At 44.6% G+C, this 24457-nt stretch overlaps 1 protein-coding gene and 1 non-coding gene across 2 annotated transcripts in view; both read right to left on the bottom strand.

Annotated features, from left to right (window-relative positions):
• Window positions 1–17812, bottom strand: part of PRMT2 (protein arginine methyltransferase 2) — a 39657-nt gene extending 21845 nt beyond the window's left edge. Inside the window, 7 exon segments of the mRNA XM_007172623.3 lie at window positions 3472–3636; window positions 4564–4725; window positions 9762–9944; window positions 10609–10716; window positions 16266–16362; window positions 17638–17687; window positions 17689–17812. Coding sequence (XP_007172685.2) covers window positions 3472–3636; window positions 4564–4725; window positions 9762–9944; window positions 10609–10716; window positions 16266–16362; window positions 17638–17687; window positions 17689–17799 — 876 coding nt within the window. The 5' untranslated portion in view covers window positions 17800–17812.
• LOC114236523 (U1 spliceosomal RNA) lies at window positions 8559–8722 on the bottom strand. The gene has a single exon (XR_003622466.1). It is a non-coding gene; the product is annotated as a U1 spliceosomal RNA (small nuclear RNA).
• Window positions 17813–24457: the final 6645 nt, after the last annotated feature.

The following is a 24457-nucleotide window of genomic DNA, read 5'->3' as shown; positions in this document are numbered from 1 at the left end:
GAGAGTGTCACAGTGGATCAAACAACAAGAAACAATTATATGTGGTCTATAAGAACCCACTTTAAATATACAGTTATAGATTAAGAGTAAATGGATGGGGGACGTGGTCCAGTGGTTAGGACTCTGTGCTTCCACTGCAGGGGCCACGGGTTCCATCCCTGGTTAGGGAACTAAAATCCCGTATACCGTGCGGCACAGCTCAAAAGAAACAAACAAAAAAGTAAATGGATGGAGAAAGATTTACCATGTAAACACTAATCAAAAGAAAGCAGAAGTAGCTATGTTAATTTCAGACAGAGCGGACTTCAAAGTAAGGAAAGTGATCAGGGATAGTGAGGGGCATGACACAATGATAAAGGGACAGTTCTCCAAGAAGACACAGCAATCCTTAACGTGTACGCACCTAACAACAGAGCATCAAACTGCATGAGCAGAAAAGTGATAGAACTGCAAAGACCAATAGATCAATCCACTGTCATAGTTGGAGACTTTGACAACCCTTTCCCAGAAATGGTCAGAGCCAGCAGGCAGAGAACCAGTAAGGACATAGTTGAACTGACCACCACCATCAATCATCAGGATATAATTGACATTTATAGACTACTTCATCCAACAACAGCAGGATACACATTCTTTTCAAGCTCACACGGAACATTCGCCAAGGCAGACCACATTCCGGGACAAGAACAAACCTTAACAAATTTAAAAGAATAGAAATCATACAGTGCCTTCTCTCAGACCACAGTGGAAGTAAACTAGAAATCAGTAACAGAAAGATAACTGTAAAATTCAAAATACTTGGAGATTAAACACACTTCTAAATAACAACATGGGTCAAAAAAGAAATCATAACAAATTGTTCAAGTATTTTGAATTTTGTCAAATTTTTGTGCATTAATTGGTAGTCATGTGATTTTTCTTCTTTAGATTATTAATACAGTCAATTACATTGAATGACTTTAATATACTGAACCAGCCTTGAATTCTGAAGATAATCTCTTCTCTGTTGCAGTGTGGTATTCAACTTATGTATTGCTCAATCCAATTTGCTATGATTTTCAAGGATTTTTACATCAATGTTCATGAGTGCTACTGGTCTGTAGTTTTCATTTTTTGTACTAACTTTGGTTTTGGTATTAGTGTAATGCTGGTCTCATAAAATTAATCAAATATTTTATAGTTTCTCTATGTGCTTTGTTCTTAGAAAGATCTTCCCATTCCAACATCAGATATATTTTTAGTGATTGTTTCATGTTTCTTTCCTTAAAAAAAAAAAAAAAAAAAGCTTAACTCTATAACCCATCTGGAATTTATTTCAGCATATGGTATGAGGAAGAATCTAACCACTTTCTCCAAAATTGTCAATTGCTTCGACCCCATCTTTGAATGGTTATATAGCTGTACCTCATTGATTAGAAACCTCTTATTATTATAAACTAAATACACGTATATTTGGGTTTGCTTCCCAACTTTCTACATGGCCTTAGCAGAGTAGGACGATGGGAGGGAGATGGGGACCTGAGGTCTGAGAGCAGACAGCGGACAGGCGGGGAGATGCCAGGAAGGCAAGAGAGCGCAGAAGAAGAGGGGCAGCCTCAGGGGACGGAGGGTTCTGTGTGCGACACGGTATGGTCCAGCTGATGGACCTGTGATACTGCCGGACTCACAGCCCCGTCTCCACGTCTGCCACTTGGCCCACAACGGCCACCACCGCCACACGGCCCCTGCCGGTCTGCACAAAACCACCAGGCCCTCCAGCTCCACGTGGTCAGGCACTTCGCCCTGAGCCACTCGGTACCCCAGGCTGTCCTCACTGTCCTGTCGCCACAGTCCTCACTGCCCCTCTGACCATACGTTCCGCAATGGACAGGCGGGGACCTCAGAGTGCCGCGGGCTTTCTCCACCGCTTCGTTGCACGTGCTCTGCTCCGGCTGCCTCCCGTGACCACGCCCCCTCCCGGCCCGGCCACGCCCCCTCCGCGGACCCTGCACCTGCGGGTGAACAAGCCTCCCCAACCCCGCTGGCCCACCCCTCCGCCCCCCTCCAGCCCTTTCCTCAGCCGCCCCCTCGGCCGGCGCACCCCCAGCGGCCTCCGCTGTGCCCCCAAGGCCCCGCCCCCGCACACCCCACGGGTCCCTGCACCGTCCCCCCTCTGCTCTACAGGCCTCACCGTGCCCTGCAGTCCTGGGGCCTCCGCATCATGACCCCTACCCCACTCCTTCCAAGTCCTGGACGCCGTTGGCTGGCTACCTGACACACGCAAGTCCGGGGAGGCAGAGAGCCCGAGTCCAGCCTCCCCCGCTGGACACATGCAGTCCCGCCCCCGGCCCACACCACCGGGCTTCGGGCGCACAGGGGCAAGGACACCGAATCCCAGGTTTCTGCGCCCCGCCCCCTCTCCACCCCCTGCACCCCTCCCCTCCGCCCTCTTCCCCCTCCCCTCCCCCCACCCCTCCTCTCTGTCTCCTAACCTCTCCCGGGGCAGAGCGGGGCCCTAGGCAGCCAGGCTTCCCCGACCCGCACCGCGCCAAAGGATACATCACCGCAGCCAGGCTCTGTGTCCCCACCACCCCAGGTGCTCAATAACATTTACCGAAAGAACGCTAGCGTTCTGGGGGCAAAGGCCAATGCCCACTTCATGGATTAAAGGTGTAGCAAGCACCTTTTTCCCGTGCATCATCTTGTGAATCCACAGCTGTTATTAACAACAAAATTATATCATGGACGTTGAGTCTATTTACACTCTATCTCCAGACAACACAATTTCAACAAGGCTAAAGGCCCAATGTCATTTGCTATCATTTTCCTCAATCTTTGCGATCTGTAAAAAGCTAGGGCCAGCATTCTTATTATTCATATAAGTTACTCACTTACTATTTAAATGGATTTCTTGCTGGAAACCCTGGTGGTGCTCCCTTCCCCTTCCCCCAGATGTCATTTTTCTGGGTTTTGACAGAGACTAAACTTCAGACTGCTGAGGCAGAAAGGGGGCTGGACCGAGGGTCTGAGGAGACCCACAGGCCCGGCTTCCACCCACCTCTCACTTACCCTCGGAGCACAGAGAGTTCATGAGCAGCGTGGGTGGGCAGAACCAGAAAACTCTCCACCCCAACCCACGTGAGACTGGGGAGAGAATGTGGGAGAGCCTGGGCCTCGAGCTGGTCACAGAGGCAAACCAGGCGCTGCAGACAAGATTCTGCCGGCATTGAAAACAGCCTCACACATCAAGCACTGGATATGCACAGCTTCCCAAAGAGAAGAGGGTTTATGTAAATCACTCACGAGAAAGTCACATTAACTTTGATTTAGGTTTCTCATAACAGCATTTTTTTAATCAGTTAAATATTCAAGACATTGTTCACACAAGAAATCAATTACACATCACCTCAGGAAAAAAGTCAGAATGAATCATGATTTATGAAGATTCCAGAGCCCAGAGCAGCCGCCCCAGCAGTGCCCGCTGCCCCTTACCAGCAGGCAGGTCCCCATCCACTCAGACACCAGCACGTCCACCTTCTCCGGCAGCACCACGTCCTCCACCTTCTGCTGGAACACGGTGATGACGTCAGCGAAGCCGTTCTGCATGACCAGCTGCCCTGTGTGCTGGGCCATCTCACTGGCCTCCACCGCGTACACCTGCACGTGACAGAAGCACCATCCGTGCGTGCCCCGGCCCCAGACCACGGCCCGCCGTCCACGCTCCCCAAGCCTGAGTCTCCTCGGCTGAGTCAGAGCCAGCAACAGGAGGCAGGCGGCGTGCTGGACGGCGGCGGTGGACGGCGGACGGCCACGCTGTGCCGCCTCCACCTGACGGAGCCCCGGGAGGACCTGCCTCTACGCGTAACTCCACTTTCTGCCTAAACGCAGACACAGGGCTGCAGGTGGACAGAAGCCTCTGCACCCACGTGGGCCGCCCACCCCAGGGCCCCAGGTTCCGACATATGCAGCGACACAGTCCGTAACCGACACAGGAGATTCTTGGCACTCGACTGAACAGTCAGACTTTTAGGGTATCAGCGGCTAATTACAAATCCAGATCCTCAGGAAGTCCTGAATGCTACGTCCTGGTTCTGGCAGGGTCTGGACTCGGGCAGTCACTGCCCTGCAGTGGCACCTGTGAGCTAGGAACCTCACCCACCTGTGCTGGGGCCGTTGAGAGGCGGCACCTCTCCGTGGCCCGGACGGGCTTTAACGGGAGGAGGAGGACAGGAGCCCAGCAGGGGTCCCAGAGAGTGGTCCACCCTGGCCCTGCCAAGGCTCACTTTCGGCGGCGGAGGACACGGGACGGTGGTCTACACAAGCAGCCCAGCCCAGACACGTGGACGCACGTGTCTCCTTGCGTGACTTAAATAAGTTTCACAAACACAGCCCACCAGCTGCAACTCACTGGGATATTTTCTGTTCTGTCCTATGCACTCTGTGCTGTCTGCGACTCATTAAACCCACGTCGCAGCCTCTGGCGGGCTCCGCCTGCAAGAACACGCCGCCGGTTTCACCTACATGGCGGGCGCTTCACCAAGACCCGGCTCGGAAGTTGTGAAAGGGCTGCTGCCTCCTACTCACTGCTCTCGGCTGAGCATAATGTGCACAGAAGAGGCTGATGATCCCAGTTCCACAGCCGACATCCAGAATCACTTTATCTTTCAGGGATTCTTTATTCTGCAGGATAACGTGGTGGTACTTAGTCGTTCGCGGCTGGTCTGCCAACATCTCCAAGTGAAGTTTCTAGGGGAAATACACATGAAGGGAGGATCACTGCCTGTAGCTGGAGCTATGCCGAGCTCTGGCTTAAGGCGGAGGGTTAGAGCCTGACCTACCCGCTCGGCCCCGCCACCCCACCCCTAAACTACGAGTGACAGCGTTTAAAAAATAAAAGGCCAAAATGTGCAGCAGACACAAGCAAGAGTAGACAGTGAAGGAATGAGAGGGAAGCTTCCGGAACCCTCCCCGCTCAGCGGGCTGCACCACCCCAACAGCCAGGGGAGCAGAGAAGCAGGTGTGGACCACGGAGGTGGCGGTGGAGGAGCGGCCACATTCCCGTCCAGACACAACGTGGCCACGATCCACCGAGAGCGAACGGCCAAGCCTGGGAGAGGCTGCGGGAGGCGCACGGGCCCCACTGCGTCCTCTCCGCGCGGGGCCCGCAAGGCCCCCCACGTGACTCCCCTCGCTGCCTGGGGACAGCAGGAGCCTCTGCGCTGGCGCTCGGGCCTGAGCGCAGGTCCCCAGCCACACTGCGGGCAGGACTCTCAACCTGAGGACACGCTCCACGGGCATCGGCCGGTCCCCAGGGAGGCAGAGCAAGGCTCCTCCAGACAGTTTGGGGCCACAGAGGCTGCTGGAGCCCCGGCTGCCAGCGAGGCGGCGCCCCCAGCACCCGTCCCCACGCCCCACGCCATGGAGACCCAGCTCAAGCGGCACCACACACAGGGGGACAGATGGCCCGGCCACCCAGACCAGGTCAGCACCAACATGAGGCCCGCACGGGCCTCGGGAGCCCCGTGGCTCCTCGGAGACGGACAAAGGCAGGCCACCAAGATGGACGGAGTCGAGACCCAGCTGTCCTGCCTGCGGGGCCACCCTGACGCCGAGCCAGAGCAGGATGCGGAGGCCCCAGGGGAGGAGGCTGGCATGGCTGCATTCGCCTCGGACACGATACACTTCAGAGCGAAGAGCATCAGGTCGTGACAACCCAGGAATCACTTCAGCAAGAGGACATCAGAATTCTAAATATTCTCGGACCTAATAACAGCTTCAAAATACACAAAGCAAAAGCCAGTAAAAATGCAACAAGAAACAGACAAATTCCCAATTATAGTCAGAGACTTCGACACCCTTCTCTCAGTAACTGACAGAAGCAGAAAATCAGAAAAGACAGAGATGCGAACAACACTTTCAGCCAACTTAATCCAACTGATAGAACACTTCACCCAACCATTTACAATAATACACAACAATATCTAGGAACAGATTTACCTAGAAAGGTACACAACCCTGTATGATCAAAACCTTAAAACTCTGACACATAACACAAGGCTTAAGAAATGAGAAAAGTCATCACAAAGATGTCACTTCTCCCTAAATTAATGCACGTTTTCCATGTAACACATTAGAATGCCAAACACCTGGACAGGGGTGGAGGAGGAGCCAACAAAACGATAATAAAATTAGTTTTGTTGCAGCAAAAATAGAAATGAGACTTTTCTGATAAACAAGAACAATAAGCAACAATGAACAGGCTGGGGAAACAGCATAAACAGGCCTGAAAGAGTTAAGCCATCTTGGTTAATCTTTAGCTGTTACTACTAACAAACACTTGTAGCTAGACTTGTCCTTCACAAAGCTAAACAAAGCTAATTACTCTGATTCCATATGAATCGTACCCTGCACCTGGCATTTACTCTCGATGCATTCACTTGTAGTCACCCCTTGTAGCTGTTTACATTTCAGAAAGGTCGCAGGCCGATAACCCAGAGATGAACGGACCCAATTACCAGGCTGCCTGACGCCAGCAGTGACTGTTTTAAAATACTGCAAGAAGAAGAAGGATGCAAGACCTTCACCACTTTGATCCTATCACTTATCCTGGACTGTGAGTTCCACCTACAAGACCCCCTGTAATTGCCCAGGAGGAGGGGGCACAGTTCTTGAGGCGCTAGCCTGCTGGGTCTTCCCTTTGCCTGGCAAAGAAAATACAAAGCCTCTCTATTTCTTATCCTCCAAATCTCTGTCTCTGTATTTCTATTCGGCATCGGTGCACAGGGAGCCAAAATTTGCTGGCAACAGTTTCAAAAAAATAAACAGACGAGGCCATGACAATGCTAAAAATTAGGAGAACTGCTAGAGGCCTAGCTCTTCCAATCATTAAAAAGCATCTGGACCTGCAGAAGAAATAACCGGATCAATGACACAGAACAGAGATTCCCAAAACAGACCCTAACAATTTGACATATGATAAATGAGCGTTGCACATTATGCAGAAAAGGAAGATTAACCAAAAGCTGGAACAGCTGGATATTTGTGGGGAAATTAAGTCGGAATTTTACCTTATTCTTTACAAGTAAATTCCAGAATGATTTAAATATTTCATTGTTAAAAATGCGATCACAAAAGTTCTAAAAGAAAGCATGGATATTTATAATCTCGGAGTGAAGGCCTTGAAAATAGGACACAAATGCAGAAGCTACAAAGAAAAGAAGGACAAATTAGATCATATAAAGATAAAAAGTTCCATGGGGGAAAAACAGCAGCAAATGGTCAGTGTGATACATATAAACACAAGCTAAACTGCCTATTTAACATATAAATTGACAGAAATCAAACGAAAAATGGGCAAATTATATGAAAGTTTATCAAAAAATAAGAAATACAAAAGGCCAATAAAATATGAAAGAGGATCAATCTCACTTTAAAAAATGTAAATCAAAACCGAGATACATATTTCACCTTTAAGATTGGAAATCTTTTTTCATTCTGAAGACTTGTGGTGGTGAAATACCAACAGCACAATTCTATGCTGTTGGTATCTTTCTGGCAGGCAACTTGGCAAGATCCACCCAAGTAAAAAACGCATATGTACACCCTTCAAATTTACCCAGTGGAAATTCCAGCAAAGGTTTAGCAGGATTTATGTAGGAGGACATCCATTACAGCATTGCTTGCTGTGATGAAAACTAAATATGATCCTTTTCAAATCAACACAATACTCCGCAGCTGTTGTAAAGAACAGACATTCAAAACAGTACAGCTGCATGAGAAGAGCAAGGTGAAAAACAGTGTGTGTGGAACTATTCCTCTTCTATAAATTTAAAAGAATAAAACAGATGCAGCTTAGATTTGGAAGAAGCATAAACACTGTTGCTGAAAGAAATCTCAAGGAGCAGAGTGAGGAGACAGACTTCAGATTATCACTATGTCTTTCTTAGTAGATGGAAACCTCTAAATATGTACACACATCAGTGGTTTTTCATTTCCTTTAACATTTTTAATTGTCAAATATGACATATCTACAAAAAAGTACACTAAAAAGTACTTTAGAGTTTACTTAACATAGCTACATTCCAAACACTCCTGTGCCCACACCAGAACCCTGCCAGCACCCTGGACCATCTCACCCGGCCTTGCCAAACATAGAACCCCCCCTTACCAGTAACCCCCATCCAGATTCTCAGGGGAATCAGGTCCCTGATCTCTAGAGCTCCACCACTTATTTATACATTCATAGGCAACACCTTTTAATGCTGCCTTATAATTTATATAATTGAATCAAACATAAGGTATTCTTTGATGTCCTGCTTCTTTCACTCAACATTGTATTTGCAACGTTCATCATGCATTTAGTTTTATTTAGTTTAAAATATAAACAGCGTTGTCTGGACCACAGGACTTTGGGTCTTTATTCACATTGGAAAAAAACAAACTAATAAGCTAGTTATTTATAGGTATTACTGTTGATTTATATAATTTTTTTGTTTTTTTTTTGTTTTTTTTTTACGAACCGAATGTTTCTTTTATTTAATAATCTACACAAACTAATTCTACTGTTAAACACCAATTGCGGGGGGGAAGCGCGCACACAGTCCCCCACTACCACAAATTATGCAGTCGAGTTTCTCCCATTTGGAGAAATCGCAAGCGTCAGCACACCCCCAGTGCAATGGGTGAGCCTCATCCTGGGAAAACCACCTTCATGATCATGGTACCTCCCCTGCCAGGTAAGTATGAACCACTCTTCCCCGCCCCCCCCATACAGCCTTAGACTCCTACACTGTACACGCACGCTCCCTACCCACCCTCCGCCCCCCTTCCCCTTCCACGCCTCTCAGCCCCTCCAAACGACTCTGCTAATAAAATCCAAGCAACTTCTCTGGAAAACTTCCACAGCCCGGGAAGTGGCTTGAGGGGAATTGTACCCCTACGCTGCAAGATTTACATCTGTATATCATTTTTAATGTAAAATTTATTACTTTTTTATTTTAATACTGAGAAAGGTTCATACCTCCATTGCTCAAACAATATCTCTAAACCAGTGGTCTGCACATTACAGCCCGTGGGCCAGTCCAGCCCACCACCTACTTTTATATGGCCTACAAGCTAAGAATGGCTTTTACATTTTTAAACGGTTTTTAAAAATCAAAAGAAGAGGGCTTCCCTGGTGGCGCAGTGGTTGAGAGTCTGCCTGCTAATGCAGGGGACACGGGTTCGAGCCCTGGCCTGGGAGGATCCCACATGCCGCGGAGCGGCTGGGCCCGTGAGCCACAATTGCTGAGCCTGCGCGTCTGGAGCCTGTGCCCCGCGACGGGAGGGGCCGCGATAGAGAAAGGCCCGCGCACCGCGATGAAGAGCGGTCCCCGCACCGCGATGAAGGGTGGCCCCCGCTTGCCGCAACTGGAGAAAGCCCTCGCACGAACCGAAGACCCAACACAGCCAAAAATAAATAAATAAATAAATAAATAAATAAATAAGAAAATCCTTTAAAAAAAAAAAAAAATCAAAAGAAGAATATGACACATGAAAATCATATGGAAGTCAAATTTCAGTGTCTATGGATAAAGTTTTATTGGAACACAGCCCTGCTCACTTGAAGCTTTGTACAGCTGCTTCAGCATTTGGATGGCAGGGCTGAGCAGCTAAGGTGAAGAAAACATCTGTGGGCCCTGCTCTGAATGATGAGTAGAAGCCCAGAAATTACTTTTAAACTTAGAACCTAAAACTAGCGAGAAGCTAGCGCCAGCCAGCCGGGCGGGCAAGGGAGGCAGTACCAGGGTCCCGTAGCTGCCGAAGTACTCCTCATCCTGCCACGAGTCCTCGGGGCCCCAGTCCTCCACGTGCTTCCCCAGGTGGTTCGCCGGGATGTACCCGCAGCAGCCGGCACGCTCACCCCACCACCAGTCGGCAGTGGTTTGTCTCAGGATGAGAATTTTCTCTCCTCTCAAAAAGCTGAGCTATAAAAACATACAGAGAAATGAAAATTAAAGAAAAACCTGTAGTTCGTATTTCAGTGATAAATCCCCCATCACTGGGGCCCAAATCACAGCAATTTCGAAAAGGAGTCAATGGGTAAATGCATCAACTGACAATATATGAAAATGATACCAGGATTTTAAGATTTTTGTGGAATATCTACACGAAACAAAAGCACACCTTAATTGATTTTTTTTAAAAAAAAGATTAAACATTTTCAAACAGTGTAAATTTCTTAGAACAAAATTTCTAACAGCCCCTTCACCGTAACTCAGCTAGGTGGTAGCTGATTCGGTTACTGGAGGCTTATGCTAAGAAATTCCTATTACAAAGTAAAGAATGCTACATTCAAGTAGATATTTTTATTTTACACCCAATTTTTCATTAATTAGAATAGGTTCTAAGTAAGGGTTTCAAAGCAGAAACTGAAGCAGGTACCTCCACCCCCCATTCCTCACCCGGGGATCCTTCACATCAGGCTTGGGACCCGAATTTGTCAGGCTGGGAGGGTCACCCACAGGTCTCCTGCGGCTGTGAAATATCTGAATACTTCTTTATTTAAATCTGCTATGACTTCTGCAAATTTTACATCTAACCCTGTCCCTGAACATGCTGAATCCACAAAGCATAAGCCCACATGGCTACCTGCGTCTCATCGGTGGCAGAATAGTCTGCGATGGCCACGAACTCCTCGGGGTGCACACTACCCTGGAGCTTCCCCTCCTCACCCTGCACGGCGGGGTCCTCTCCCTCCTGTTCAAAGCAAGGGAGAAAGGGAGGTGACTGTGGGGCTGCCATTCCTCTCCGCCCTTCCCTCTGCCTGTCTCTCCATCTGTCTCGCTCCGCCTCTGTCTCTGCCTCCCTGTCTCTCTGTCTCCATCTGTTTCTGTCTATCTCTACGCCTCTGTCCTCTCCGTCTGTCGCCGTCTGTTTGTCTCTGTCCCTTTCTGTCTGTCTCTGTCTCTGCCTCTCTCTCTGTATCTGTCTCCGCCTCTGTTTCTCTCTTTCTCCACCTCTGTCCCTCTCCGTCTCTCTGTCTCTGTCTGTCTCTGTCTCTCTCTGTCTCCGTCTCCATCTCCGCCTCTGTTTCTCTCTCTTTCTCCACCTCTGTCCCTCTCCGTCTCTCTGTCTCTGTCTGTCTCTGTCTCTCTCTGTCTCCGTCTCCATCTCCGTCTCTGTCTCTGTCTCTCTCCACCTCTGCCTCTCTCTCTGTCTCTGTCTCTGTCTGTCTCTCTTGGCTCCAGGTTATTAGGATGGTTTCAAATCAAGATTCACGTGACCACGTTTTCATCCTACAAACACTTGGGGTCGTCTCCACCAGCCGAATGAAAGGATCTCACCCTCCCTCCACCTTGACTTTAGTCTCTAGTACAAAATGACTCGCATCCTTAAGCGAACGTCAGAGAAAGAACAAGAAAGAGGCACCGTGAGTGACCACTTAGTGACTGACCCCGTCAGCAGCAACGCTCTGAAGGTGGTGACCGGCCCAGGAGAAAGCAGCCCTGCCTGGGCGTCAGACCCGAGGGCAGAGCTGGGCGGCCGTGCCGAGGGCCGACAGGGGGCAGGGCGCAGCCCTCGGGGCGCACTGCAGCTCAGGACTCGGAGGGGGCACCCTGGGTCTCGGCTGCACACGGCCCGCCTCCCTTTATGTCCAAACGGGTCTCCCTGGAGGCCACCCCAGAGGCGGCAGGGCCCCAGCTCGCGATCCAGTTCACTGCAGCAACCCCGCCCGGACATACGTTTAAACAGATTTTCCTAAACGTAACCATCGTTCATGTTCATTTTAGAAAATGTGTGGAAGAACAAGAGCACAAGGAGGAAAATTAAAGCTAAGTGTGAGCTTGCTCATTGGTCAGAGACCAGTGACGGTGACACGTAACCGTTGCAGCACTTCAGGCTTTCTTCACGTGTACACGCAATACCTCCTTATATGGTGTTTACTGGGATCATAAAATTCTGCCTTATGACATATTTTGCACTTATTAAATTCTAAACATTTTTCCCCATTATTAAATACACTTCTAAGCACGTTTTCAGTATCTCATAGTATTCCATTCCATGAATTATTGTAACTTATTTATCAAATCTCCTATAAACATTTAAACTGTTTTCAGTTTTGACTAGTATAAATTATGTTAAGGTGAACTTTAATATGAATCGGTCTGTCCCTGATAATTTTCTTAGGATAAATTCCTGAATATGACACAGAGTCAAGGTCTTTTACGGCTTTGATACCACCACCCGATGCCTTCCATGGGGCGGCCGCTCGAGCTCCTGCATGCGAGGACGGAGCCTCGTGAGTTCCCTGCGCCCGATCAACAGTGGATGTTAATCACTGCAGCCTCTGCCAGTCTGAAGGCGAGAAATTACCTCTTGGTTACCTCCATTTGCCTTCCTTTGATTATTAGTGATCAAATATGATTTTACCTATACATTGGTCGTCTTATTTTAATAATCACATGTTTGCATCCTTTGCACATTTCCTATCACAGTAACACGGTTCGTTTCTGCTCACCCTCATCCTGCCCGGCTCCACCCGCGCTGTCTGTCACCGGCCCCCCACACCCCCGATCCTCACGGTCGCCTGGTGTACATGGACAGCATGGAGAGGGAGGAGGGTCCCCACACCTCCTGCGCTCGTGTCACACGTGCGCGCACACACACGTGCACACACACAATTTATTTTTTCTTTTGACATCGCTTTTTGTAAAAGATACCAGTTTTTAAAAATTTTTCTTTTTTCACTCACACAATAACTTGTGGCAAACTCCCCACCTGCAGAACTCTACGTAACACACGTATATATGTTATGTACGCACACATGTACATACATAACATATGGCTACATAACACTCTGCAGCAGGGATTCTGCCTGGGCCTTAAGTCATCTTCGACTGATGGACTTTCTCTGGATGTCCAGTTTTCTACCACCACAAACGTCTGTGCACATTTATCCTGACATGATGACATTTTATCTCTATGGGATAGACTGACAGGGCTGAAACATAAACATAGTTTTCACTCAAACATTTGTCAGATTCTTTCCATAAAGGATGCGGCACTTCACACTTCACCAGCAGTGCATGGAGTAACCGTCTTTAATTTTTGCCAGAGGAATAGGTGTAAAGACTCCAGAAAAGGTAAACATGTGGGGAAACACTATTACTTATACTTTATAAAAAAGACTTTTGATAGTACAGAGAAACAATAATAATTTATTGTGGGGTTTATAGCATATATAGAAGTAAAATATGTTATAACAACAGCACAAAAATAGCGGCTGGTAAATGGAACTAATTTACAGGATTCTTGTGAAGTGGTCAAAAAGAAAAAGACTAGAATAGGTTCAGGATGCATATCATAATTTCTTGGGTAACCATTAGGATAATGTTGGGCTGGCCAGAAAGTTTGTTCAGGTTTTTCCATAACATCTTCAGAAAAAACCAAACAAACTTTTTGGCCAGCCCAAAAAGGTACAGCTAAAAAGTCAACAGAGGAGATAACATGGAATTATAGAAAATATTTTATTAATCTAAAAGAAGGCAAGAATGGAGAAAGGTAAAAAGGAAGAATTGTGACAAGTAGAAAACAAACAGCAAGATGTTAGGCTCATGTTAGACTTATGTTACATGTTAATGGACTGAATACTCCAATTAAATGGCAAACGTTATCCGACAGGAAAATAAAAGACATAACTATAAGCTCCTTACAAGAGGAACACTTCAAATATATGGAGTTAGTTTGGCTGAAAACGTAGGTATGTATGTGTCTGTGTACCATGCCAACGCTAAGACAAAGTAGACGCAAGGCAAGAGGTATTAACAGGTACAAAGAGAGACTTCATAAAAATAAAAGGGCAACTAATCTAGAAAACAAAAACTAACCTAAACATATGCACCAAATAAAAGAGATTCAAAATGCATGAAGCAAAAAGTGACAGATCCAAAAGGAAATAACAAAAAAAATAGACAAATCCACAATCACTGTGGAGATTTTTGAAACTCATCTCTCTCAGTAATTGATAGAACAGATGGACAAAACATCAAACAGGATATAGATTTGAGCAATACTAATAACCCATTTGACAGTGAAGACATTGAACACTACACCCAACAACTGCAGAATAACTTAGTCTCCGCAAGTGCACATGGAACATCCACCAAATAACCCTTACGATGAGACCATAAAGCAGGCCTGAATAAATTTCCAAAGATTGAAATGTTATATTTTCTGACCAAACATAATCAAACCAAAATTAAATTAAAAAAATATAAAATTTCCCACGTTTGGAAATTAAGCAACACACTTCTCAATAGCCCAGAAAATTTCTAATTTCCACTGTGATATATTAGAAAGTATTTTAAGTGAACAATAATGAAAATACAATGCATTTAAATGTGTGAGGTGCAGCTAAAGCAGTGAACAGAGGAAAAGTTAACAGCTTTAAAGATACACACACACACACACACAGACACACACACACACACGAAAAGAAAGGTTTAAAATCAGTGATCCAAGCTTCCATCTCAGGATGCTATGAAAAGAGAAAATTAAACCCAAATAGAATAGAATAAAGGAAATAAAAGCAGAAATCAATGAAAGAGAACACAGATGGACAAGAGAAAGTTAACAAAGGTTTCTTTGAAAACATAAAATTGATAAAATCCTAAAAAGATAAAACGCAAACTGTGACTATCAGGCATCTCTTCTGTGATGAAGAATGCTATTACCAGGATGAACACAAATATTATTGAAATACTACCATGACTCATAAATAACCAGGAAAACTAAAATCACAAGATACCATTTCTAACCCACAGACTGACCAAAATTAAAAAGCCTGATGTTCTCAAGTGTTAGCAAGCACTTTGGGCTCCTGGCAGACCTGCGAACTGGTAAACCACCTGGGAGAACAATTGCTCATTATCTAGTAAAACTGAAAATATGCAATCTCTTCCATCCTACAATGCCATTATTGGGTAAATACCCTGGAGCACATGTGCACAAAGAGACACATTGAAGGACGTCACTGCAGCACTGTTTGAAATAGAGAAAAACTGGAAGCAATGTAAGTGTCCAACAAAAGGGAAAGAGATAAAATGTGGTATATACCTAACGTACAACAGTAAGACTGAACAGACCTACACACCTACCTGTGAATGTGATACATTTCATATAAGGAACACACTACAGGGACCATCCTTCAGGACTAAACCAGCTGTACCCATACATTAAAGACAAATCCCTCAAAAGTAACATAGGTGGAAAAGGCAGGCTGCAGAGGACACACAGACTATGACACCACTTAGGTAAATTCTAAAAAGCACACACAAACAATATCATATGTTGCTCAAAGATGCCTATTTAAGGTATAAAAATATAAAAGATGGTGCAGAAGCACAAATATCAATTCATAATTCATAGTAGTGTTTGCCCTTGAGACAGAGAAAGAAGAATGGGACTGGGGAACAAACTTTATGTTTTTTCATTCATATATATACTTATATTCTGAAGTAAATATGACAAAATGTTAGCAAGTTTCCACTTCTGGGTAATATGTATTGATATTTGATGTCTGCAATGTTATTCTGTAAATGTTCCAGTAGTTTTTTAATTTCTCAAAAGAAAATTAAGAGATCCATGAAGTTAAAACATTTTATGATTAATTTTAATATTTTAAGAATCATATTTTCATAATTTTAAGAAACAGATTAATGAAATTATCCAACTACAAATAAAATTTCTATATATAAAAACCCAAATGAATTTAGAACGATAATTAGAATGTAAAGAGAAAAAAAAATGTTAAAATTGACATCACAGACATGAAAATGTTTTTTAAAAAACATTATTTATTAGAGTATTCTGGTTTTTAACTTTACATAATCGACATTCCTTTAAATTTAAGGTGACTTTTTTTTTTTTACTGTTAACTTGAATGAAATTATATGTGTGTCCCAGGCAGAAAAACAGTATGAATATATAAATCTTTTCTAATGTCCAACCTGTCTCTAACATATTATGTTTGGGATGTTTTTAAACAACTTAAAAAAAATGTGCTTTCTTCACCAGCTCAAGTGCCAAAAATGGAACCCTAGATTCCTGGGAAGTGTTTACAGTGCCCATTTCAGAACGTCATGTGTGACCTTTACACACTGTGAATTTCCTCTATTGAAGCGTCCCCTGGTTACTGGCCACCCTCCAAGGTCCAAGGAAAATGCCATCACTCTGGGCTGAGCTCCACTCTCTGTAATGGTCCTGGCCTTTAAATACAAGTTCTCACACAGCAGAACCGAAATTACCTGCAACTCACTTCTGGGGCAGTCACCTGGTGTTGCCATAATTCCTTTGGGATCTGCACATAGCTGCTGCTTTAATGTTTCATTTTCCCCTCCATTTCTATTTTAAAAGGAGATAGAATGAGAAAATGCTTGTTATGTTGCATAATAATTAATTCCACATAACTTCTAAGGTCCATGAAAAAGCTCCTCTACCAAATGGAAATAAATGTAAAGAATGAACAGAAATGAAATTTATAAACACAATTCTTACAAAATCAACTGAAAGCATTTAAAATTTATGAACTCCAAACAGTGTATATTTTCATCACTAGCCTGCAAGGTGTTAATTGTTCATTGGCCAAAGACTGTTAGTTTCTGTTAGATCACTGGGTTGAATTAAAACAATAAATTGATGTCAATTCTTTCCTTGGAACCCTGACAACTTTAACTCCAATTAGAATTTCCTATCTGAGGCTTTAAAGTGTTTCCACTAACAGGAACCAAGGTCTGCATCTCCCAGAGGCTTTTCTTCTCATTCTCAATCTTACTTTTCCAGTGACAGTGTAACCCATACTACGCTCTGAGACGGATGTGTGTTTTTTTTCAATTATACAGCAATTCTTTGTTTAAAATGAGGGCTTCACTTTATCAATCAAGACCTAATACTTCTTTGGGTGACGTTTGTAATTATAAATACTAATACACATTCATTGCATTTTCGCTGGAAACACTGCATTGGGGCCAGAATGGGGTGGGGCCTGGTGGGTGGGCGGGGCCATGGCGGTGGGACCAGGATGGGGCTGGGCCGGTGGGAGGGCGGGGCCGGGATGACGGATGGGGCCAGGGTGGGATAATGGGGCGGGGCCTGGATGGGGCGGAGCTCGGTTGAGGAGCGGGGTAGGGTTGGGGGAGCGGGCCAAGGATCCTGAAGGGCAGGTGGCCAACGGGGTGGGGAGAGAATCAGGGGAAGAGAGGATGAAGGGAGGGGCAGGGGGTGATGCGAGAGCAGACTGCGTAGTGAGGGAAGGGAATGTGACCTGCTCTCTGAGAGGGTGGGACATTGGCCCGGAAGCCAAAGGCAGACGGGATGTGGGCGTGGCACTGGGGCGGGGCTCAGGGAGGGGCGGGGCACTGTGGGTGTGGCTGGGGAGGTAGCGGGGCTGCGGGGCGATGGGTGTGGCGCCGTAGGCGTGCTCGGAGGGAGGGCGTGGCCCTGGCGGGGGCGGGGCACAAAGCTTGAGGTTAGCACAGAGGCGGGAAGGCGCGGAGAAATCTCGATAAGGGGCGGCGGCCTCGGACCGCCCGCTGACGCGACATCGGGCGAGGACCCCTCACCTGGCATGTCCTGCCCCACGCGCGGTCCAGCCGCCGGAGCTGCCCACGGGAAACCTACCTCAGCCGCGTTTCTCCGCTGAGGTTGGCGTCCACACCTCCGGCACGGAGGGGCAGCCAGCACCCACCAAGACCCCGAGCCACCGCCCTCGGCTCGCGCAGGCGCAATGTGCGCAGGCTGCCCGCGTAGAAAGCCCCGCCCTGGAACCTGCTTCGCGCGCATGCGCCGCCGTACACGCCCCGCTGTCCGGAGAGGGGAGCCAACGCCCTGGGCCGCGCAGGCGCAGTGCGGTCAGGGGGGGGGGCATCCCAGAGAAGACCCGGTCATGGGCGGAGCGCCCCGCGCAGGCGCGCCTCGCGGATCCCGCCTACAGCCGTCGCGCGAGCCCGGGCGCTGTGCTCCAAGCGTGCGGGTTCGGGCTCGCGTACCCGGGCGCTGGGGGCAGCCCGGGGAGGGGGCGCGGCGGCGGCGCAGGTGGCGGGGAGCGGGAGCCATCCTGGTCTGGGGGGTCAGAAACCCGCTGTGAGTGACAGAAGCGGCTGATTTCCGGAGCAGGACCCGCTTTCTCGTGCTTTTCTTGTAATAATTCAGTTAACCTTCCCAACCACACTGTGAAGTGTAAACCCTGTGTCGTTCTTTCCAGTTGACAAGTGGAAGCAGAGTGATTTTTTATTTTACCGAGAGGAAGTTTGGGATTTAAAGAAAAACAACAACGTTATTGGCCACTGCTATGTGGTGGTCTAATGGGGGTGGGCAGGTGATGGCTGGAGCCGGAAAGGTAGGAGAAGGTGGTCAAAATCCTAGAGAAAGTAGGGTGGCGGGTGCCAGGGCCTGGGAGAGCGGAAAATAGGGAGACGATGTGAATGGGTGTAGGGTTTCAGTTTCACAGGATGATGAGAATTACGGGGATGGATGCTGGCGATTGGCGATCGCTGGACAGCAATGTGAGCTATTTAATACTACTGAACTGTACACTTATAAATGGTTAAGATAAGTTTTATGTGTATCTTACCGTAATTTAAAAAAGAGCAGGAACAAGTTACCAATATAAGAAATGAAAAGGGAATTCAGTACAGATGCTGTAGATTTTTTTTAAGATAATATACTAATATTATGAAAATTTGTCCAAAAAATTTAACAAATTAGATAAATTAGACAAATTCCTTGAAGAACAACTTACCAAAACTAAACGAGAATATTTAGAAAATCTGCATAGTTCTAGATCTTCGAAAGGAATTAATTTCATAATTTAAAATTTTCTTACAAGGAATACTCCAGGAACAGATGGCTTCACTAGTAAATGCTTCCAAACATATAAGGAGAAAATAGTGCTAATGTTACACAAATTCTTCCAGAAAATAAAGAAAACTGAAACACTTCCTAACTGGTTCTATGAGGCCAGCATAAGCCTGCTATAAAATACTAGTAGACACAGAAAAAAGTTAAAATGGCTAAGACAGAGAGCGTTGCTCACCACGCAGTTCTACAAGGGTTAAGTCGTAACCCACTGCAGTTGGACGACAGTGCACCCTGAGAGGAATTCAGGATTTGGCACTCTGTGCTTTGGATACACAGACCCCTAGATGCATCGCTCAGGAAGAATTTCAATGACCTGGATTCTTGTATCTTCCCATACATAGAAAAGTACTAAAATCATTAACTTGGGATATCTGTTCTTTGTGATTAACAGCAATCTTTTACCAAAACGCATGCTTGACTGCATGTATTCATGCAGTCATGAATCATACATAAACTGGCCTCTCCCCTACCTCTTCCGAGCAGTTCCCTAAGAGCCACTGAGAGGCTGTCTCCCGAGCTATAATGCTCAGCAAGACCCTACATAAAACTTAAACTTGCAACTCTTATGTTGTGCATCTTTCTCTAACTGGACATCAGCAAAAACAATCCGGTGATATATAAAGTGATTACATATCATGACTGAGTGTGGTTTATTCTAGGAATGAAAGAATGTTTAATATTTAAAAATCAATGTTATTTCCACATTACAGATTAGAGGAAAAAAACATGAGCATCTACATAGGTGCAGAAAAAAACATTTCATAAAATTCAACACCCAATAAACTCTTACAAAACTAGAAATAGAAATACCTTAGTTTGTGAAAGGACACACAGATAATATTTAATAACAAAACAGCGAATGCTTTCCTCCTGGATTCAGGCACAAGACAAGAATGTCCTCTATCACCGTTTCTATTCAACAGTGTACAGGCAGCCTTATCCAATTCAAGAAAGATAGAGAAAGACAAAAAATGTAAACATTGAAAGGAAAAAGTAAAACTGTCATTGTTCACAGACGGCATGATTGTGTTTGCAGATAATCCAAGATAATCTACAAATAAAGTATTACAATTAATGAGTGAATGAGTGAATTTCTAAGGTCTCTAGATGAAGGCCCAATATGGTAACAATCAACAGTTGGAAATTCCAATCTAAAAATGTCATGTACAATAGCACCAAGTAACATCAAATGTCATCTACCCTTTAGTAACTGACAGAACAACTGGACAAACAAAAACACACACACAGTAAGGATGTAGAAGATCTAAACAACACTATCACACCCATGATTTAATTAACAAGCAAAGTATCAATAGTACACCAAACAACTGCAGAATACACCTTATTATTAAGGTCATATGGAATGTTAACCAAGATAGACCATAGACTGGCCCATAAAATAAGTCACAATAAGTGGCAAAGATTGAAATCTTAGTATGTTCTCTGACCATAGTGAAATAAAATTAGAAATCAATACAGTAAGAAATCTAGAAAAGTCCCAATATTTGGAAATTAAGCAGCATACATCTAAATAACCCATGAGTGAAAGAAAGAAACCAAAAAGATATTATTTTCAATTTCAAATTGAATGTTAATGAAAATATACTCCTATGGACTGAATGTCTGCATCACCCCAAAACTCATATGTTGAAAGCCTAACCCCAAGGTGATGGTATTAAGTAGCAGAGCATTTCAGAGGAGATAAGATCATGAGAGTAGAGCCCTCATGAATGGGATCAATGCTCTTATAAAAGGGACCCGAGAGAGCTCCCTGCCCCTTCTACACATGAGGACACAGCAAGAAGATGGCCGTCTGTGAACCAGGAAGCCCTCACCAGACACAGGAAGTGGGCGCCATGATCTTGGACTTCCAGCCTCCACGACTGTAAGAAATAAATGTTTAGTTGTTTATAAGCCACATGGTTTATGGTATTTTTGTTGTAACAGCCCATTCAGACTAAGATACATATATTAAAATTTGGGTGATGCAGATAAAGCAGAGCTTAGAGAGAAATTGATGCTTTCAGTGCTTATGTTAGAAATGAAGAAAAATTAAATCCCTGATCTAAACTTCCAACTTAAGAAGCTAAAATTAAAAAATAAAGGAAAAACAAATTAAAACCAAAGTTTGAGCAAACAAAGTTTAGCAAGGTAGGTCAAAGAAGGAAATATTAAAGATATAAACATAAATTACTGAATGAGGAAACAACAGAAAAAGTTAACAAAGACACAAGTTGGTTCTCTGAAAAAATTAATAGAATTGATAAATTCCTAGCAAGATTTATCAAGAGAAAAAAAAAGAGCTATCAATATTAGAAATGAAAAAGGGACCTCACCCCAGATGACACCAACGTTAAAAAGATAAACGGTAAACTGTGACCAACTTTGTGCCAATACATCTGATAACTTGTATGAAATGGACAACTCCTTTAAAGGCATAACCTACCAATCCCGACCCAAGAGAAAATTAAAGAATATAGGGCTTCCCTGGTGGCGCAGTGGTTGAGAATCTGCCTGCTAATGCAGGAGACACGGGTTCGAGCCCTGGTCTGGGAGGATCCCACATGCCGCGGAGCGGCTGGGCCCGTGAGCCACGGCTGCTGAGCCTGCGCTTCTGGAGCCTGTGCCCCGCGACGGGAGGGGCCGCGATAGTGAAAGGCCCGCGCACCGCGATGAAGAGCGGTCCCCGCACCGCGATGAAGAGTGGCCCCCACTTGCCGCAACTGGAGAAAGCCCTCGCACGAACCAAAGACCCAGCACAGCCAAAAATAAATAAATAAATAAATAAATAAATAAATAAATAAATAAATAAATAAATAAATAAAATTTAAAAAAAAAAAAAAAAAAAAGAATATAGAGAGAGATTTTAAATTTTGTACAAAAACCTTCCCACCAAGAAAATTCCAGTCCCAAATGGTTTAATGGGTGAATTCTATCAAATGTGTAAAGAAGAAATAACACCAATGTCAACAAAAAATTAATCAATAGTGAATCTACGAAAGAAGGGGAAAATTGTTTTGGAGCCAACCTGAGGATTATAAGCCAGGAGACAGTCTTTCAGAAAGCTCTGAGAATTGTTCCACCCATTAGAGGTCACACACAGTTATAGATAAGTTCTTGAGACAAAAGGTTTTATGTCAAGTGACATATTGACCATTTACACAATCCATATCTACATGTATCAATACAAAGTGAGTAGCGGGTCAACGTGACCCTTTACAAGATTAAGAAGGAATGTTGTCTCCCAAGGAGGTTTGGTCAGTGCAGATGCACAACACACACTCAAGGGGAGGGAAGAGGCCCAAATGGGCAGAGAACCATTTTATGTTTAAATTTTTCTTGTATTGCCATAAAATATGAATTTCATTTCATCACCAATATTAAACAAAATCTTAAGAAAATAGGGCATGGACACTTCCCAATTTGTTGTATGAGGCAAACATAACTCTATACAAGCACCTCACAAATACAAGGAAGGAAAATTACAGACAAATATACTTTGTAAAAATAGATGCAAAAATCCTTAACAAAATATTAGCAAATCAAACCCAACAATATATACAGAGGGCAATACATTATGGCCAAGTGGAATTTATCCCAGTAATGCAAAATTGGACTAACACTTGAAAACCAACGTAATTCACCATTTTAACAGAAGAAAAAAGAAAAATCATATTGATTATTTCAATAAATAAATAATTTTACAAAATTCAACAATCATCATTTTTTTTAATCTCAGCAAAAATAGAACATCTTCTATCTGTAAAAAGCCATCTATCAAAAACCCATCACTAAAATCATACTTAAGGACATTATATTAAAAGTTTTCATTAGAAACAAGGTAAATATATCCACTTTCACCACTTCTATTTAACATTTTATAGGCAATCCTGGCCAGCACAGTAAGGCAAGTGTGAAACAAAATTCATATTTTATGGCAAGATGTGAAAAATTTACAAGCATGAAAAATTTTCTGTGCCCTTTGGCCCCTGTCTCCCCTCACTGTGCATCATGTATCTGCATTAGGCATTGGCCTAACCCTAAGCCATCAGCAGGAATACCTGCTCGATCATAAACAGCAGCATTCTCCCAGCATCAAGACAACTCCTTAAAGATAACATTCCTGGGAATTCCCTGGCGGTCCAGTGGTTAGGGTTCCACACTTCCATTGCAGGGGGCAGGGGTTCCATCCCTGGTCAGGGACCTAAGATCCCACAAGCCCCACGAAGCGGCCAAAAAAAAAAAAAAAAGAAGATAACATTCCTTCTTGATCTTATAAAAGGCCACAATGACCAACCACTTTGTACTTACAGATCTGGATTTTGTAAACTATCTACGTCATTTAATGTACAGCCCTCCATCTCAAAAACCTATATAACTGTGCTTTGACCTCTAGCAGGTGAAACAGTTCTCAGAGCTTTCTGAGACGCTGTTCCCAGGTTAGAGTCCTCAATTTGGCTCGAATAAAATTTTCCATTTCTTTCTTAGATTGACTGATTAATTTTTCATCAACGCGAGTAAAGCAATAAAAAAATACAAGGAATAAATATTAAAAAGGAAGAAATAAAATTATTTATATTCACAGATGATTAGAATGTTTGCATAGAATAGCCTAAGGAATCTACAGAACAATTATTAGCACGAATAAGTGAATTTAGCAAAATCGTGGGATACAAGATCAACCCAGAAAAATAAATGTTTTGATTTATTAGGAACAAAACATCAAAAATGAACTTTTTTAAAAAAATCATTTACTGTAGTGTAAGCACCTGACAATTAGCTTTTCGAATATAATGTAACATATATATAATGCCGGACATTAAGCTTTCCATGGTTGAGGCATCTACTTCGAAGACATCCATCTCAGAAAAGCACATCGCCAGCAACACAGCTAGATAAAGAGCCAGGCCACCCCACCCATGAATTTCCCTTTTTCAGGAAACACCAGTTGACCTAGATAACTGACCCTTTGATGGCTTGCTTTCCCTTCCTGACCCTTAATTCCCACGCTTGCATTTTAAATTCACCAATAAAGAGTGAGCCAAAAAAACTGTAGACCCTACCCTCGACCCCAATAAAGGCAGAACCCCAGAGAGAGGGCTTTCTCTCTCCACCTCCCCCCGCCCCAGAGTGCAGCCTGACTGTGTGCCCCAGACAAGCCATGTACCTTCCAGGACCTGTGAGTAACAAAACTTGTCTTTTCAAAGCCCTCTGACGGTGGTTGCTGAGGTGCATCTTGCAGCCCCAAGGAGAACCACAAGGGCTGGTCCAACCGCAACCTTGGCACAACCTCGGAAGATGTCTGAGGGGGCTGCCACAGACAGTAAGGGCCCAGGTGAGGGCCCCCAGGCACTTCCAGCTGATAACATCGCTATGGACAGGCTGAGACTGACCGAAATAAGCCTTAACATAAAATGCGTAAGAATAAATTTCACAGAAATATGTGCAAGACTGTACACTAGAACTAATTTTTAAATGATGAAAAAAATTTTGAAAGATCTAAATAAGTAGAGAGAGACACCATGTTCACATATAGGAAATTCAGTATAGTTAAGAAGTCAATTCTCCACAATTCTTCAAG

This window comes from Balaenoptera acutorostrata, chromosome 4 (assembly GCF_949987535.1).
Source record: "Balaenoptera acutorostrata chromosome 4, mBalAcu1.1, whole genome shotgun sequence".
Lineage (NCBI taxonomy): Eukaryota > Metazoa > Chordata > Mammalia > Artiodactyla > Balaenopteridae > Balaenoptera > Balaenoptera acutorostrata.
Note: the sequence above shows the minus strand (reverse complement) of the source record. Positions and strands in the feature narration are given on the sequence as shown.